Here is a 20133-nt window from a genome sequence, read left to right as displayed (position 1 = left end):
CTGCTCTGCACAGCTCCCGCGATCTCGCGATACCTAATGCGAGTTCGCGCATGCTCAGGAGTGCGTCTCGTATCACGCACCCTTCCTGCGCTGCAGGCCTCGTTTCCACCCTGTGATGAGCGCATGCGCCGCGCTCACGTGCAAGCGGGCAGACGCGCCCATTGGCCTCTATTATGGACGGCAGCGGCGGGAAACGAGGTGTATTTAAATAAGGTGGGTACACCAGGTTAGTTGGCGTCCCATATGCAGTCACTCTCATCTGCATACTGCATTTACCTGTAACCTCTTACCTATGAGGTAGCCCTTGGAGGGGTTGACTATCATCATGCACCTCCTGACCATATGACTGACCGTGTCATACTTGGTCTGCAGGCTTGACCGCTTCATCCAGGATCGACTTGCCTGATTGCTTATCATCTCCCCTGATGAACTGCCGCATGTCCCGGCAGCGAAACATGCATGTAGGGATCTTGCCTATGCATATTTAGGGACATACAGTTTCCAGAGTTAGGGACAGGTTCCAGACAGGGTCGTCCTTTCAAGGACGAGTGCCCTGTGGTCAGGCTGCTACCACACTTTTAGTATCAGGGTCTACGGTTAGACAGCTATAGGGAATACCCTAGGGACCCTACACGCATGTGTTCTACTGTCAGCCGTTGTATTCTTTACCCCTGTGATTTATCCGTCTATCCATACAGGATGAACTACTATTATTACATCGTGCGGTGAAGCTTCTGACGACCTTCCCTGGGTACCGGTAGGACACACTGGTTGCCTACTCAGTGCCGCTGTGCACTTTAATTATCTTTGTATTTGTTACTGGGGTGACCATTGACCACTGCTACTAGTGGCTACATTCCTTGTCCATCCCAGTATACAGTTGTTGCACACATTATCTAGGATTTTATTAGCATATCAATAAATGTTATGTTTTATGTATTAGGATTATTTCTTCAGTATTCTGCTTGTTGATTGTTAGCTTACAACTCTATTACCCTAGTCTAGATTTCATACGATCCCATTATTTACAGTGCATTCCGAAAGTCTTCAGACATTTTCACATTTTATGTTGCAAAAAAAATCTAAATTTCCGCATCATTCTGATTCAATACCTCATAATGACAAAGTGAAATCAGAATTTTACAAATGTTTGCAAATTTATTAAAAAGGAAAAATTTAAATTTAAAATGGACAAAGTAACAAAGTATTTACTCTCTTTGTTATGACACTTGAAATTTAGCTGTGGGCCTCCTATTTCTCTTGATCATCTTTAAGATGTTTCTACACCTTGATTGGACTCTACCTCTAGTAAATTCAGTTGGCTGGACATGATTTGGAAAGACAGGCTCCTGTCTATATAAGGTCTAACAAATGACAATGCATATCAGAACAAAAACCAAGCCATGAGTGGGAAAGAACTGCCTGTAGAGCCCAGAGACATTATTGTGTGGAGGCACAGATCTGGAGAAGGGTACAAAAAATTTCTGCTGCACTGAAAGTTCCCAGTAGCACAATAGTCTCTATAATTCTTTAATGGAAGATGTTTGGAACAATCAGTGTTCTTCCTAACAGCTAGCCGCCGCACCAAACCAAGTAATCTGCAGAGAAGGGCCTTGGTAAATGAGGTGACCAAGAACCCAATGATTACTGTGGCTGAGTTCCAAAGATCCTGTGTGCGGATATTAGAAACTTCCAGAAGTTCAACAATCACTGCAACACTCTACCTGTCTAGGCTTTATGGCAGCGTGGCCACAAAGAAGCTTCTCAGTAAAAAAAAAACATGAAAGTCTGCAAACAAGCATTCAAAACACCCTCAGGCTGTGAGAAACAAGATTCTCTGGTCTGATTAAACCAAGATTGAAGATGTTTGGAACAACCAGGGTTCTTCCTAGAGCTAGCAGCCCCACTAAACCAAGTAATCTGGAGAGAAGGGCCTTAGTCAACAAAGTGACCAAGAACCCAATGATCACTGTGGCTGAGTTCCAAAGATCCTGTGTGCGAGTATTAGAAACTTCCAGAAGGTCAACAATCACTGAAACACTTTACCTGTCTAGGATTTATGGCAGGGTGGCCATAAAGAAGCTTCTCCTCATAAAAAAAAAACAACACATGAAAGGCTGCAAACAAGCATCTAGGCTGTGTGAAACAAGATTCTCTGGTCTGATTAAACCAAGATTGAACTTTTTTGCACCAATTCTAAGCCTCATGTTTGAAGGAAACCAGGCACTACCCAATACCATTTCTACAGTGAAGATACGTGATGCTGTGGGAGTGTTTTTCAGCAGCTGGGGCAGAGTTGAGGAAAAGCTGAATGGAGCAAAGTGCAGTGATTTTCTTAATGAAAACCTGATCCAGAGTGCTCTGGAATTCAGATTGAGCCGAAGGTCAACCTTTCAACAAGACAATGACCCTAAGCACACAGCTAAGACAACAGTGGTCGATGTTGGATACTCACTGTTAGTAGTTACTACGTACTACTACTACTACTACGAACAGTAAACATCCAACATCGACCACTGTTAGTATCTTACCAGTGCTAATATATGTGAAAGCAGGAGCAGTCAAATGGAACTTTGACTGTATGACGGATAAAATATAAAACCAGCAAAATTTACGTATCGCTTCACCAGCTTACTGCACTGAATAAATTACCAGACACATTTGCATTGAACAAATTTACAGATGCAAAAGTACGATTAGTCTTATTTATCTGTACAGAAAACAGAAACTATTTATACCATTTGGGGGATCAATCAGAAGGAAGCAAAAACATTACTCAGCATTTATTACAACAATATGCAACTACAACAAACAGTATATTATGGAACTTAAAGTGGTTGTATGAGCAACAGACACCAATGATACAAACATTAGACGGCTGCTACGAAATTTCTCTACAGCCCAACAAGTTTTCAGCGGATCCAGCACCTATACAACCCATAACAGGATATTGCCACAGGACGTGGTTACTTTTGTATGTTTTTATTTTAGTTTTTTCTTTAGTCTTTTAATCATGTTTTTTTTTAATAGGTTTTTATGAAAAATGTCAATGTTAATTGTGTACTATTTAATGTCAATCATCTATACTAAAGATATTCTTTGGGTGGTTTCACATGTAGAGTGTCTGAATACTTATGTCAGTGCAAGATTTTAGTTTTCCTTTTCAATGAATTAGCAAATATTTCTACCATTCTGTTTTCACTTTGCCATGATGAGGTATTGAGTGCAGAATGATGGGGGAAACTGGATTTTTATTTTAGCACAAGGCTGCAACATAACACAATGTGAAAAAATGTGCTTATTCACCTAAACGTGCCCAAACACATCAGGTAAATGTCAGCCAAACCCTTCAATTTAGGGTACTTTCACACTAGCGTTTTTATTTTCCGGCACTGAGTTCCGTCAAAAGGGCTCAATGCGGAAAAGAACTGATCAGGCATATCCCCATGCATTCTGAATGGAGAGTAATCCGTTCAGGATGCATCAGGATGTCTTCAGTTCAGTCATTTTGACAGATCAGGCAAAAGATAAAACCGCAGCATGCTATGGTTTTATCTCTGGCGAAAAAAACTGAAGACTTGCCTGAATGCCGGATCCAGCATTTTTCCCATAGGAATGTATTAGTGCTGGATCCGGCATTCAAAATACCGGAATGCCGGATCCGTCCTTCCGGTCTGCGCATGCGCAGAGCGAAAAAAAGGTGAAAAAAATAAATGCCGGATCCGTTTTGCCGGATGACACCGGAAAGACGGCTCAGGCATTTCATTTTTCTGACTGATCAGGCATTTTTAGGACTGATCAGGATCCTGATCAGTCTTACAAATGCCATCAGTTGGCATACGTTTTGCCGGCGACTACTTGCCGGATCACTCTGCCGCAAGTGTGAAAGTAGCCTAAATCATAGTTGTCCAACTCTCAAGGGTATATGGGGGTCCCCTGAAACTCACCTAAGGGCAGATGTGAGAAGAAAGGATGGCTTGAATTTTAACATGCCCTGGTGTTTTTTTCTCCATTAAATATGTCGCTGTGAAAGTTCTCTAGCTACAGCTAGTCTCCATTTCCCTATTGAAAAAATAGCTGTGGATCAGTTGAACAGACATTCAGCCAGCAGCTATCCAAAGTGCATGGGGCCCTTAAGTTCAGGATATATAGGCTTCTGGCTGCTCTTCGCCTGAATCAACAGCTTGAGCTTGGCTAATACTAATGGGGCACATCTGGTGGGTGTGCTTTGAAGGAACCTGTAGCAGCACTGGTGAAATGTTCACAACCAGAAATGGGATGACACTCAGGGCATAGTACAATGAGTCTGAATTGATCTGAAATTTATAGGAGCAGTAATAACGTTGTAAAGTTAGATGAGATAAAGACTAGACTAGACACAGAGTTGCACAAGAAAGGGAAAGATGTCACATACGTCTAGTGAATTACACCAAAATTATTTATGTTTTCGATCTTGAACAGGATTGTAACTGCAAGACCTTTAATTCATCATATTCATATGAACAGCACTTATTTGGGAACAGTATTATGAGGAGTAACTAAAGAATAGTGAGCTTGACACATTTAGCACAAGAATGCTCAAGTGCTGGATGTGATTTGGGAGATGTTCCCAAAATGTTTAAAAAAAGATTCTGGTAAGGAAGCCTCAGAATATTGTGCCTTACCATATTGATATTGTCATGCATCACAAATCTATATGCCTGCCTCGTGAAGATTATAGTTGTCTAAATAGGACAATGATGTTTACGCTTACCTTCCATTAACACAAGTAGAACGTCTCGTAGAATGGCAACTGTTGTGGCCAGCACAAAAATGGAAAAAATAAATGTGCAAATTGGGTCGGCGATCTTGTACTGTGGCTAAAATATAAAATTATTATTGTTATTGTTACTATTATTATTATTATTATTATGTTCTGATTTCTTTAAAACTTTATTCACACGCATACATTCTGATACTATAGAACTTATATAAAAGTTTGATAGACACATGAAATTGTTGGAATTACATTCGGATCCAACGGACTTGATAAAACATCACCTTTATTGCAGTATTCGCATTAAAAAGCGTACATCATCGGAGCAGTCTTGAAAAGTTTCTACCGTACAACGGTCCTAAGCACAGGCTATCTCTATGTTTAAGACCATTGTATGGTCGAAACGCGTCAAGAACACTGCGATGATGTGCTGTTCTTAATGTGAATACTACAATAAAGCTGATGTTTTAGCAAGTCCGCTGGATCTGTCCCTGATATTGCTACTGTTGTTTTGGGCTTAGACTGGCTGGGGATCAGTGTCCACCACCTCCACCCCTGTTTGGGTGCTGGATTTTCCCTGTCTTCACACTAAATCGTTCCCACCAGCCCCTGCCCAGTCCACATTATCACTGTTTTTCTATTTCTCTCTTGCCACTTGTAACTTGCCTTTTTAGAACTATATTACGTTTCCTGCCCACTTTGTTTCTTTGTAGAAATCACAGGTTGTTGGCAGTAGTTCTGTTAACTACAGTTCCCATAATGCCTTACTTAAGCATCACATAGGAAACTGTGGCCAGATCACATCTAACATGAGCAATGGTTCTGTAGCCCATTCCATATTTGATCCGGGTGCTAAGGAACCATAAATGCAAGTCTATTGCACAGGAGAGGCTATAGACTCTGTCCTGTGCAGCAGCATGCATATCACAGGCAATGAGCAAACTCCAGACCACTGCAGATATGGAGGGACAGATATGACTGGTTGGGCAATAGCCTTATACCAGCTACAGGATGCAACCTGAAGGAGATACAGAGACAACAGAAGAAGTTAACAATGCTAAGAACATTTGGGGTTGTCACCCACTGTATTCCAATATTGCTATGTAACAACCCAGACACATTCTGCATGGCATTATAATATTCAGAAACCTAGAAGAGACAGTACTGGCATGAGACATCATGTCTACAATTGAGAATTCGTACGGGAAACAATGCAGGAGTATCACTTTAACCAAAATGAAGGATCACACCCCTTCCATTGAACTCACACATAGACACTTTTATGGTATTTTGGGATTTCTATTCTAATAGACAATTCCCAATGTGATATTAAATTATAAGAAGAAGCGCATGGAAATATGTCGCTTCCTTTTTCATGTATTACTGTAGTAGAGAAACGCCCAGGACCTAGAAATAATTTCCAAATTATTTTCTTTCTTCATGCGCTATTATAAACTGACCTTGAAATATATGATGAGTGCGCTAATGAGCACACTGATGCTCTGAAACAGGTCTCCGATGACATGGATGAAGGCGGCACGTATACTGGCATTAGTTTGAAGCTTGTAATCAGGTGCCATATGTTGATGCTGACCTCCTGAGTGACTGTGACCATGTCCTGTATTATGCAGGACCAAAGCCAAGCTGTCAAGTCATAACAAGGAGAAGCGGCCATGAGCAAAACGCTAGAATTGTTATAAGCTGCATGTTCAGGATCGGATTTAGCAGGAAGAAAGGTTTCTAGACAGGTTGGAAAATTGAACTTGTAAACAGTAAGAATATTTAGTTCTACATTCACATTTTACATTATTACTATATTATTATTAGTATTTCCTTATAGTCTCTCTGTACATTAATAAAACTTTATAACAAAGGCACACACAAATGTAATGCAATACAGAGTATCAGGACACATACAGATACAGTACATATACAGGTATATACAGTGCCTTGCAAAATTATTCACCCCCTAAAAAGCCAAAAGATTTGTCTCCAAATGACACTTTAACTGCTTCATGATGATTGAAAAAGTTCTGCCCTGGAATGATGTACTGTATGTAATGATGATTAGTTACTTTTTGTATAATCTATATATATACAAATATATATAAAGAAGGATGTATATACAGTATGTGTGTATGTATGTTCCACGATCACTCAAAAACGCAACCATCAATTTCAACTAAACTTGGTATACACATCCCTTGCTACCTGAAAATAAATCTTGTGGGGGTCACAGCTGCCGTTCCTGAGATATTCCCAAAAAATCCCCTGCATTATCCAATACAAGCCTGCCAGCCTTTCTCTTCATATTCCAACTGCCATACACACAGTCACATGTCCCTTATCAGCCAATAGAAGCTCGCAGGCCCTTAATCTCCACATACAGTTTTACTCCAGGTTTTCATAACAACCCAGACATTTTTCTTCACTGCTGTAGGTCAGCTTTAGGCTAGGGCTACATGACGAGATGTGTCGCGTGACAATAAGTTCGTATATGTGTCGTACATACATACACACACACACATATATACGTCCTTCTCTATATATATAAACTAGCTGATGACCCGGCATTGCTCGGGTATTTATTTATTGCAATTTTATATTAAATAACAGTGACTTTCACAATGGCAGCCCCTTTAATGGTGACCGCCCCTTTAACAGTGACTTTCACAGTGACCGGCCTTTTAACAGTAACTTTCACAGTGACCGCCCCTTTAAGAGTGACTTTCACAGTGGCCGCCCCTTTAACAATGACTTTCACAGTGGCCGCCCCTTTAACAGTGACTTTCACAGTGATCGCCCCTTTAACAGTGACTGCCCCTTTAACAGTGACTTTCACAGTGACCACCCCTTTAACAGTGACTTTCACAGTGACCGCACCTTTAAAAGTGACTTTCACAGTGATCGCCCCTTTAACAGTGACCTCCACGGTGCCCGCCCCTTTAACAGTGACCTCCACAGTGCCCGCCCCTTTAACAGTCTCCTGCCCCCCATGCATGTAGCAGTGTAGTTGTGCCATCATATGTCATATGACTGAATATTTCAGGACCTGCGAACTGCTAAAACCCGTGATCAGTTGTTATGGCAACCTGGAGTAGGACCTGCGAGCTTCTATTGTCTGATAAGGGACATGTGACCGTGTGTATGGCAGTTAGGGTTTAAGTGAAAGGCTGGCAGGCTTATATTGGCTAATGCAGGTCATATTTTGGGAATATCTCAGGAACGGTACGTCCCGGAGAGCTGAGACCCCCGCAAGATTTCTTTCCAGGTAGCAAGGGATGTGTATGCCAAGTTTCGTTGAAATGGATAGTTGCGTTTTTGAGTGATCGCGGAACATACATACATACATACATATATACATCCTTCTTTATATATATATAGATTCCTCAGGGGAGGAACAAGGGATAGGCAGAGGAAGCTGCAACTAAGGCGACACTGAAGGGGGTGTGCATTATGAATAAAAAAAAAAGATGCTGAGATAAGTGAATGACAGAGCCAAGGGAGGAGCTATAGAAGCCATTGGACCATGTTCCAGATATCTGGTAGGGTGGTAAGCTGGCCCTTCACATGTTGAGGGGCATGAGGGTTAGAGGAAATTACTGTATTATTTTATGACATTTCCTCCCTGTAAGCTATTTCTTCTGAACCTGGAAAATTCCTTTAGGGATTGGGAGGGAAATACTCAAAAATCTTGGCCTTCGACACCAAGAGAGATTGTCCCACCCCTGTTTAATAAAAAAAATATTAGATCGTGTTACCTAATTGACTTTTTTTGTGTAAATTTAGACTCACAATGATGGGGGCTCAAGGTGATCTGTGTGCTTAGTTTTCAGTGTACTGTGGTTGTCATGCTGTTAAATGAAGTAATATAAAGTTAGATAATCCTGTGTTCATGTTGCTCCCCGTGTCTCCCTTATACTTTGCAGAATAATGGGAGTTTTCTTTAAGGAGGATTTGAACCCTCAATGTAAAATTTTCCATATACAGTATTAGTAGAGGACAAGTTAAAGGGGTTGTCCCATGACAAATATTCTACCTTTTTTGAACCAGCACCTGGATCTGAATACTTTTGTCATTGCATATAGTTAAGAATTTAGTATAGCCACTGAGTTATTCCATAAAATGTATCTGTATAGCGCCACCTGCTGCTTGCCTTTTCCTTATAGGTATGGGCACACAGCCAGGTTTCTTCATGCAGTTTTGGAAACCAAAGCCAGGGGTCAATTCAAAGAAGAGAAGAAGTCATGTCTGTCCTTTAGGCCCCTTTCACATGAGCGAGTATTCCGCGCGGATGCGATGCGGGAGGTGAACGCATTGCACCCGCACTGAATACTGACCCATTCATTTCTATGGGGCTGTGCACACGAGCGGTGATTTTCACGCATCACTTTTGCGTTGCGTGAAAATCGCAGCATGCTCCTCTTTGTGCGTTTTTCACGTAACGCAGGCCCCATAGAAATGAATGGGGTTGCGTGAAAATCGCAAGCATCCGCAAGCAAGTGCGGATGCGGTGCGATTTTCACGCACGGTTGCTAGGAGACGATCGGGATGGAGACCCGAACCTTATTATTTTCCCTTATAACATGGTTATAAGGGAAAATAATAGCATTCTGAATACAGAATGCTAAGTAAAACAGGGCTGGAGGGGGTTAAAAAAAATAAAAAGTCATTTAACTCACCTTTATCCACTTGCTCGCGTAGCCGGCATCTCCGTCTGACTCTTTTACTGTCTAGGACCTGTGGAGAGCGTTAACTATAGTTTAAGGACCTGGGATGACGTCACTCCGGTCATCACATGGTACGTCACATGATCTTTTACCATGGTGATTCACCATGGTAAAAGATCATGTGACGTACCATGTGATGACCAGAGTGACGTCATCCCAGGTGTTCCCGCAACGCACCCGGACATTTTTCCGCAACGCCCGTGTGAAAGAGGCCTTATACTTTCTCTCCTTCTACAATCCACTCCAGCTTCCAAAGCTGCATCTGGAAACCTGTGTGTCCGTACCCTATTCCTCCCTTCACCTCAGTAATATTGCTGAGGTGGTCACACATGCTCAGTTTCATCCTTCATCTATCGCCAGCCATGTCTACAAATAGAACCTGTGACCGAGAGAAAGAGCTGCAGCAGAAATAACACACCCACTGAGAAGGGACACACTTCTTCAGAAAGGACACAAGCCCTCTGAGTAGACAGCTTGAAATAAATCTAGCAAAAGCAATAGGAGCAAAGAATGGGGAGGTACACGGCTGGTTAGAAATTTGTTAGAAAGAGATTGTCATTTACGATATAATGTCTAATTTTCATTTTTTACTTTAATTATGGGATAACCCATTTAATGCACACAGTTCAAAAAATTATGGAACAAACTAGCTGCATTTTTCAGTTTTGCTTTTGATGACAGCAACAAAACTAACACAATAACAGACTTACACTACATTGGCGCCTAATGCACAGGCAGATGTGATAAGCATGACAGCGCCATCAATGGTGTAATCAGGATGGAGGATTCTCTCGCAAGCCAGATAGACTAGCACTCCTGTCACTACCCATATGGTGATCATGGATAGCAAGGCACCAACAATTTCTAAAAAAAATAAAAATAAAAATGTTTTGAAAAAAACTCCAAGGACAATCCAAATTCTGCTGCATATTCTATATACCGATGCATCTTCAAAAACCTCTTCTCAGAGGATCCTGGTGGCTCTAGCAAAATATATATTTCTCAGCGAACATGCATTGATTTTGACATTTTGGCGTCTTCCAAAAATACATGTCTAGGAATTAAAGGGGTTGTCCAGGAATTAGTTTTTTTTTAATTCCCCCACCCACCGATTGTACATACAAAGAAATCTATATTACCTGCTCCCTGACGCTCGGTTCCGGCTCTGTGGCTCCAGGGCTGTCTTCACTGGACTGGACGGGGTCCAGTTGCAACCAATGACTGGCCTCAGCAGTGGTATGTCCTCAAGCGGCACATCAGTGCTAGGTCACATGCGGTCATTGACTTCAGGAGCAAACGTGACCCCGTCTGTGTGAAACTTGACAGATGGGAACTAGAAGTCCAGTGAAGACAGACCAGTAGCCACAGAGCTGGAATGGACCATATGAAGCAAGTAAATATAGTTTTCTTCACAGGTACCGTTGCATTCTAGGAAGATTGAGAACCCCTGGACAAACTTGTAGAAACATTAAATGATTAAAAGAGTTTTCTGGGACTTTACTGTTAGTGACCTAAGGGAGGTTTCTGCTCTAGCAAGCTGCCTCCCAGACATAAGAAAGCAGATTTTTGGTAATGTTTACATGGACATTAACAATTGTTTACCTGCTCTGTACCAGCCATAGGTAAGTCGTTTTGTTGCTGGCTTTGATGACAACCACAGGGAGCAGAGACTAATCAAGAAACTAGAAAGATCCACAAAAAGGTGAGCAGCATCAGCTACAACAGCCAAGCTTCCTGCAATGTAACCACCTGAAATAGATTCAGATAAATGTAAGATTATGTTAGAAAGATATAAATCTTTTAGAAAGAGAGTGAGAGTGGACTGGGTCACTGGACAAAAATGGTCATGGGTACCTTAGGAAGCACCATATTTATGACACTTGAGAAGTATCTTCAAGTCTTCTAAAACCAATGATGTGATGATCATTGATTTTTCTGGTATTCACAGTACAAAAATGTTGCTAAATTAACTGAGTATGATGTCTGTAGCAAATGTTCGACATCTGGTTAGATTTCACTCAATATTGACTCAACATGTTGATTCTCATACTTCTACAGTAGACGCCTGAAATGCTGAATAATTATGCAATTAGACTTTTAAATAAATTATAGATCCTAGGTAACCAGAATAAAGTGATTGTCCCACAACAAAATATTCTATATTTTTAAAATTTTGTAATTGCATGTAATTAAAAACTTAGTATAGCCACTAGGTCAATCAATTAAATCTATCTGTATAGTGCCACCTGCAGTTTGTTCCTTTGTTTATTTTACTGTGCACATCACTGTGGAGGTCCCACATGCTTATTTCCATCCTTCAATTGCCACCATCCCGATCTACCGTTAGAAGCTTTGGCAGTTAAAGGGAAAGAGCTGCAGCAGAAAGGACACCTACCTGTAACACCTGTAGGTAGGGACAGACACAGACAGTGAGCCCTGATTTAGAACCCAGCCCGCTTTTCCTACCCACTTGCCGTATAAGCCCTAAGTAGCAAGACCGCAGCTGGTTGACAGTCCCTGTGCTACTTACATGCAGAGGCAGACAAACACCAAGAGATAAAACAACAGTAAAACAAGGTCATATGTAAATGGGTCAGAACCAGACAGGCTGTGCAGTACCAAAGGAGAGTGACCAAAAGACAAGCCGAGATGAGAACCAGACGGGCAACACAGTACCAAACGGGGGACAGAGAGTGGTCAGAAGACAAGTAGGGCTCAGAGGAACAAGCACAGGAACCAGGAACACAGCAAGTGAGTCAGGTGAGTTTGTGACATTACCACCCTCCCCCCCTCCTTAAGAGGAGCCACTGGACCCTCAACCTGGAGAGCAGGCTTTGAGGGAAATTTGAGATTAAACTTTCTTATTAAATGAGGAGTATGAACATCCCAAGCTGATACCCCTGTTCTCTCGTCAGCACCATATCCCTTCCAATGAATTAGGTACTGCAGAGAGAACTGAACTCTCAGAGAGTCAAGAATTTTCTCCACCTCATACTTACCACTGGTTTAGGAGGTTTAGGTAGAGGAATCACAACAGGAATGTACAGGAATGTTCTTCTTAAGCAATAATTTATGAAAAACGTCATGTATCTTGCACCAGGATGGTAATTGAAGGTGAAAAGATGCCGGGTATATAACAGATGTGATTTTATATATATTAAATTGGATGCACAGATTGGGCCCAGGCTTGCAAGAGCCTGGAAAAAGCTAAAAGCTCTCTGGCGCAGTTTGCTGGTCAATGTCAGTATAGCACTGACATAAAAATGCAGGTGCACATTGCTATGGCGAAATACATATACAAACGCAAAATACAAATGCAATAGCACTCTGCAACCAGCATTCTGCCCTGCCTCTATGCTGGATGAGGCATTGGTGTAAATTTTGGCCAAAGTGTAATAAGCCACTCACCACGTCAAGGTCGCCTCTATGAGTAGTCCCTAACACTAGTTCCTACCTGTTTATGGGCCATGACAGCCACACAAAGTCCAGGGAATGCAGGTGCAGCATGCACGCCAAGCACACTCTGCTTTTAACCCTGTCCGGTGCCATTACAGCTTTCATCTGATCCAGGGATGCAAGTACCAACATGCATGCTGAGCCCACTATATACTTCTCCTGGAGCCAAATGGCTACTGGCAGGTGCTATATAAGCAGACTCAGTTTTATACTGACTTTAAAACCAGCCTCCAGGACAGATTGACTAGTCAGGTGTGCATGACTGCATGGAGATCGCCACGCCTCCAATATATACTACAAAGAAAAAATGTGGGTGATTCAGTCAGCACAACCCTGTATGCAGGTGCACATTGCTATGGAAAAATACATATACAAACGCAAAATACAAATGCAATAGCACTCTGCAACCAGCATTCTGCCCTGCCTCTATGCTAGATGAGGCATTGGTGTACATTTTGGCCAAAGCGTAATAAGCCACTCACCACGTCAAGGTCGCCTCTATATAAAAGGTTGCCTGTTATAGTCCCCTTGTGGGACTATTAAGTGGTTAAAAAAAGTAAAAAACAAATTCATAAATAAAATTCCAATAAAAAAAACACTTTCAATTAAAAATTAGCAAAAATAAATTCTTCACTACATTTTTGGTATTGCCGCATCCATAACGACCCACACTACACAAATATCATGCAAATTATCCCCTACGGTAAACAAAAAAAAAGGCCACAATTGATAATTTTTGCTTAGTCGTCACCAAGCAGATTTAATAACAAGCGATCAAAAAGTGTTATTTACCCCAATATGATACTAATGAAAACTACAAGTTGTCCAACAAAAATCAAGCTCTCACACAACTCCATAGAAAGAAAAATAAAAAAGTTATGGGTCTTGGGATGCGGAGAACCAAAAAGATTGCCTTCTTTTTAAAACTTTTATTGCACAAAAATTAGTAACGTAAAAAAAATTATATGTATTTGGTATTTCTGTAATCGTATTGACCCAGAGAATAAAGATATGTTATGTTATTTATGCCGAAAAATGAACACTGCAAAATTTATAACAGAAAGAGTTAATAAAAGTTAATAGAAAGTTATGTGTACTTCAAAATTGCACCATTAAAACCTACAACTTCTTCTGCAAAAAATATTGCCCTCATACAGCTACATAGATCAAAAAATAAAAAAGTTATAGCTCTTGGAAGGTGCCGAAAAAAATGAAGAAAAATGCTTGGTCAGTAAGGGGTTAATAAAAACCTATCTAGGAACGTTCTAAGGTCTATTTTGTGACTTTTTTTTATTGATGCATTGCATATTAAATAAACTATAAAGCCAAATTATTTATTCAAAATATCCTATTGTCTGGTGTGTACAATTCCTATGCAGTTCTACAGTATGTGTCTCCATGCTTACAGGCTGCAAACAAATTATGTGTGCAGCCTGTAGTCGTGTGGTACGCCTCTACAAGTGAGACGACACACAGGTAATTTTGAAGCGGTAGGAGCGCTTGCACAAGAGGCTACTGCTTTAAACAGCTGATCGTGGGGTTGTCAGGAGTAGGACCTCTGTCTGACCTATCCTGAGGATAGGCTTTTAAAATTGTAGCGGTGCACACCCCCTTTAATTTAGACACATTGCTAAATTTTAATTCATGATATGCTTGTTTTAGGTCTTGTCATGACATCTCTATAGGGTTCAAGGCCTTGATTAGGTCTTTTCAAATTGGTGCATAAACTAATAACAAATCAGCTTTAGTTTATGGATGAAGTAAAGGGCAAATAATTTTGTTTAGATGACTATGGACTATTGCACTTGAAAACAGGTGTTAGAATGAGGCTCCTTTATCCACCAGAAGAAAAGCTTCTGAGGGCCACCCTCATCTGTACAGTGCATGTCCATGTTTACTTGTATAGAAATCTTTCTTATTATCATTGGACACGTAGAACATATGAAATAGACCCTAGTGATAATTAATTGCTCCAAAGTAAATTTCAAATTGGTCAGTCTTCTCCAGGACCTTCTGAGACCTTGGTAAATTTGAGACACATTCTTGGGTCAGTGCATAGGCCCATTGGACGATCCTTTGGTACTCTACTGGGCCAGTCTAAACTTGGTTGGAAATAAGGAAAAATGGTCAACCCATCTTCTCAGGACAATATATCACATGTTGGACACTTGAGACTGGACACATTTTAGGTGCACTAAAATTACCTGCAATTTCAGCCACAATAAATGCCAGGCAAATGGCTGATGTAATGTAGAGCTTCTTTTTGGCTATGTTGTGCTCTTTCTGTCTGGCATCATAAGCCTTTGTGTTATGGTTGTGACAGTGGTGTGGGTTGATGGACTCTTCATCTTGATGTTTCTCATTATTATTGTTTCTCTGTTCCCCACTGGATGGAAAATAAAAGTATAAACTGTAATTTAAAAAATTGCACAATATACAGGGAACATAATGGCATGATGTTCATTGTAAGATCACATATATAAAAGCAATGTTTGGAGGTATTGGGGCAAGGGCTTACAAAGATCTCATAGGGCTTCATAGCAAAACTTAGTATGGGCCCCCTTTCCCCACCTAGATTTCCAGTAAGCACATGTCAGGTGTGCCACTGATTGAGAGAAGGAACTGGGTCAGGTTCACATAGACAGTTCTTTTTGCTTTTAATTATTTTTTAAGAACTTAAATATCAACGCGTGCACAACTAGTAAAGACTTTCTAGTATAGGATGGCTATAGAATTATGAATCCATGATAGCCTGCTGCCCAAACATATACATCAATTCGTATAATAAACTGCTTTTGTGATATCAAAAGAAAGACTTTTTCCACAGGTTTTGGTACTCTGCTGTCCCCAGGACTTAAAGGGGTTGTGCAGGCAATATATATTGATGACCTATGCTCAGGGGTAGGATTCTAATTTTTAACAACAGGTTTCCTACTCAACGGCAGGAACGCGGCGTCACAACACATGTTTACATATACAACCACCATATATATGCAACACACATACACATAAATACACCATATACATGGTACACATACATAAATACACCATATATACACTACACACACATACCACCCAACTAGGGAGCTAAACTGTCAGTGGGCGCGCAAAGCAATGGAAATGAACATCTCTAGCTGCCCTGCTGCCACCAGAGCACCAGATCAGGACTCAGCCGGTAACAAGGTTCTCTGATCCAGTTGTAATTTTAACAACCAGATTTGGAGAACTGGAGGGAGCTGGCTGAATCCCATGCCTGCCTATGCTGGGAGTCATGCGAGCGTTACTTTCTCTTCATTACACTGTGTTATCTCGAAAGTTTCGGTGGTGCAGTGTAATGACAAGTACTCACTCCATTCACTTGAATGGAGCAAGTACTTGTAATTACACTACACCACTTCTCCAGAAGAGACGACTTGTATATGCCCTGCACAACCACTTTGTGGGCATGTCTCATAAAGACAACCTAGGGTATGTGGACATCATAATGTGGGGTCTCCTGCTTGTGACGCCTGACAGTCCTACCATGGTCTAGTCCTGGAAACCCGACCTGCAGCTGATCAGTTGATTGCCAGAGCGTCTTTATGAAGCAATACCATGAAGTGTGGGGTGGTTATTGATTATTGTTGAGTAATGTTAGAATCAAATGTAAAAAAATGTAGTGACTAGCGATCTTGCAGTTGACAAGTTGTGCCGAAATTAATAATGTGAAGGCAGGAATAGGACCAATGGATACAGTAGAACCAAATTGTCAAACATTAGGTGGTTGAAATAGAGAGGCTCAGTAGCTAAAACACATAAGACAAGAAAGAGAAAAAGACTCTTAAATTCTGTGCAGAACTTAAAACTTTGCTATACACTTTTTAACCAGACCTGAAACAGCAACCAGCTACTTTTTAACCAGACCTGAAACATTTTTAGAATTTAGACTGAATAAAGAAAATATATTATTCTACTACATCATGTAACATGCATGTTAGGAGAACCTTGTATCTGATTGTCCTTCAGTTATAAAGGATATCAGATATGCAATGACCCATTAGGCCACTGCCAATTTTTATATCTGTTTTATATCTGAAATGTTCTTTAATGTTGTACTTGGTGTTGTACTGTATTTTTTTGGTTGTGAGTGCTTTCGGCTAAATGACAGGGTTAATCCAAGTTCCATGGCAACTGTCTCAAGGAAGGGGTGGGCCCAATTACCTAGACTTGGCCTCACTCTTGTGAAAGTTAGTCAGTTTGTGTGCGAGTATTATTAGGAGAGTTTGGAACCCAGGGAGGTCTCTAGAGAACCTATGAGACTGAGAGTAAAAAAGAACTACTGAGAAGGTTCAGCAGCTGAATAGGAGGGTACATGGAAGTAGTCTGTGAAGGTAACGCACTTTTATAGTTACTGGACTTCACAGCCATTGCCTAGACCAAAAAGGCTTCTCCCATCCATACATGTGTTTCTTCACCCCCACAATGGGAATTGTAGACATATATTTTTGTGAGCAATTGCACCACTAGGCTGGATTTGAATGTAGAAATGTGTTATGTGAGCAAGTGCATCTTAGAAAGGGACCTGGAGATAAGCCCTTTGATTCAGACCAGAAACTATTGGAACTGTTTTAGAATCATGCCTCCATTTTATGTGAATGATTGTTTAGAACTTGCTCTTCAGTAAAAACTGGATGGATGTGGAAGTGGTGAAGAGGGTGGTAGCAGTCCTGATGCTCATGGTGGCTATGTACCTCTCCCTCACTCCCAAGGTGATTATAGCGAAGAGGCAGATGCAGGACAATAGGTGTAGTTCTCCACTGGGGCACACCCAGGTTGTGGGCTCCTGCCAGGTGGGAGGTGGGGTGCCCCTGCTGTCAGGGTATGGTTTAAGGACAGGAGACAAGATGAGGATAAAGGTGGTGCAGGTTAACATTTACCAGGGACCCTCCATCAGCGGCCATGTTCCGAATCAAGCATCTGGAAGCAGGTGAGCAAACCTGCATGTAAATATAAATTAGTCTTTGGACAACAGAGATGATGGTTTAATAATGCTTATGACTATGTAGCTGCATGCATGTGCTGTTCCCAACGCATGTTCAGCTAGTAATATAAACTAGCCAACCTCTTTAAATGTGTCATCTGCCATGCACAAAACTTCTTTGCTTGAAGAGCCTCCAAAAATAAGCAGATCACAGGAGACTTTGCAGCTTCGACACCTACAAATCAGTTTTAAGCAAGTGTTTGATTTTCCAGCACAGGAGAAATTGGGTATTACCTGTGTAAATTCTTAACCTTACCTCACTCTGTAACACCCCAGAGTGGTATTACTATTCTTTCACCATGCTACTTTCTTTTATTGCTAACACCAATGTCATTCTGTGTATTTATTTCCAGGTTCTTCACCTTGAGCATTGATAATATTGTGATGAAACTGTTTTGTTCATTAATGTGCCTGGTTCACCAGCAGGTGGCAGCATATATGGCAGAGCTATCCTCAGACAGCTTTGGGCAGAAGTGGACCAGTCCTGCTTCCTACCAGAAGGGAGGGGTTGCAGTTCTAGTTTATTCTAGTTTAGACTCGATAGTGGAGCTGAGAAGACATGAAAGATGTAGCAGCAAGGGAAAAATGTTCTCCGGCTGCAGCAGGAATCTCTCCAAAGGGAAGTAGCTAATAGAAAGCCCCCTGATTGCCAATTTACTTACTGGGTGTCAGGAGAGGGACAACAGCCAAAGGCACAAAAGTTCAGGGATACCAGAACCGACCAAAAGAACAATAACCAGACCCAAGCCGAGTTTAGTACAGCAGAGAGAAAGAAAGCAGCATTATAAAGCGAGCATACCATCCCAGCAGACAGAGAAAGCAGAGTTATCAATTTTGCCTTCCAGTTTATGCCAAAACCTGCTGGAACCAAGAGAAATCCTGAATATTGTTTAGATGCAAGTTTACCCAAGTAAAGCTGTTGGACTTTATCAAGGTCTGGACTCAATATTTATTCTCCACCTCCACCAGGGGCGTTGCTAGGGTCTCAAAAGATCCGGGGCACAAGCCCCAATAAATATGTTGCCCCCCCCGCCCCACACTTTGCTGTACTTACCTGTCACATCCAGGGCCTCCAGGTGACGTCTGCTCTCTGTCATCATCTTCTCTGTAGATCTTCTCTCTCATCATCTTCTCCACTCGGTCTGGACAACTTCTTTCAGCCGCCTTGTCTCTGCAGAGTGTGACACACAGACATCTTAGCTTCCTCACATTCTATCATTATCCCCCAATTGGAGTCCCCACAGTGTTATCCTGCTGCTTGCTGTGCCCCCCCCCCCCCCAGGGGTGTATCTATAGGGGGTGCAGAGGTAGAAGTTGCTACCGGGCCCAGAAGCCTGAAGGGGCCCAAAGACACTTGTGCCGCATAAGAAGACACACAAAGCACTGAGGGAAGGGGGGCCCAAGCTGAACTCTTGCACCAGGGCCCATGAGCCTTTAGTTACGCCCCTGCCCCCCAATACCCCCAAATACTATCCTGAAGAAACATTACTGCCCCCCATAGTAATAGTGCTCTTCATAGTACCATCAATAGTAATTCCCTTCTAGAATGCCCTCATTAGTAACACTGCCCCAACCGTGATAATGCTCCTCAACAATGCCCCCATTATTAGAAGAGCCCTCCCATATTAATAACACCCCCACAGAGCCCCCAGTAGAAATAAGGCACCCTATTGTTCCCCCAGTGGTAATAAAGCTCCCTACAGACCCCTCAGTAGTAATAAGGCCCCCATAGTGCGCTTAGTAGAAGTAAGGCGGATCTATAAGACCCTCCTATAGAGCCCCCAATAAGAACTCCTATAATGTCCTCTGGATCTGCAGTGCCCCCTGCAGTTATAATCCTCCATCCACCATACAGTCCCATGTAAATAACATCACCTCCTCCCCAGCCGCCTCCAATGCACAATCCCATGTAAACATCACCCCCTAAGGCTACTTTCACACTTGCGTTCGTGCGGATCTGTCCTGTACTTGTACAGGACGGATCCGCACCGATAATACAAACGAATGCATCCGTTCAGGACCGATTCGTTTGTATTAGATTTGAATTTCTAAGTCCCAAAACGGATCCGTCCTGACTTACATTGAAAGTCATTGGGGGATGGATCCGTTTACAATTGCACCATTTTGTGTCAATGCAAAGGGATCCGTCCCCATTGACTTACATTGTAAGT

At 41.7% G+C, this 20133-nt stretch overlaps 1 protein-coding gene across 2 annotated transcripts in view; it reads right to left on the bottom strand.

The window, feature by feature from the left end:
* The window catches only part of SLC30A8 (solute carrier family 30 member 8), a 103872-nt gene that overhangs the window by 57886 nt on the left and 25853 nt on the right, over positions 1-20133 (bottom strand). For both annotated transcript variants that reach the window (XM_040432376.1, XM_040432377.1), the window contains exons 2-6: positions 15147-15328; positions 11089-11235; positions 10197-10350; positions 6217-6400; positions 4754-4859 (exon numbers count right to left, since the gene is read on the bottom strand). In XM_040432376.1, coding sequence (XP_040288310.1) covers positions 4754-4859; positions 6217-6400; positions 10197-10350; positions 11089-11235; positions 15147-15328 — 773 coding nt within the window. The remainder of the gene's footprint in view (positions 1-4753; positions 4860-6216; positions 6401-10196; positions 10351-11088; positions 11236-15146; positions 15329-20133) is intronic.

This window comes from Bufo bufo, chromosome 5 (assembly GCF_905171765.1).
Source record: "Bufo bufo chromosome 5, aBufBuf1.1, whole genome shotgun sequence".
NCBI lineage: Eukaryota > Metazoa > Chordata > Amphibia > Anura > Bufonidae > Bufo > Bufo bufo.
This window is presented reverse-complemented; position numbering and strand designations above follow the sequence as displayed.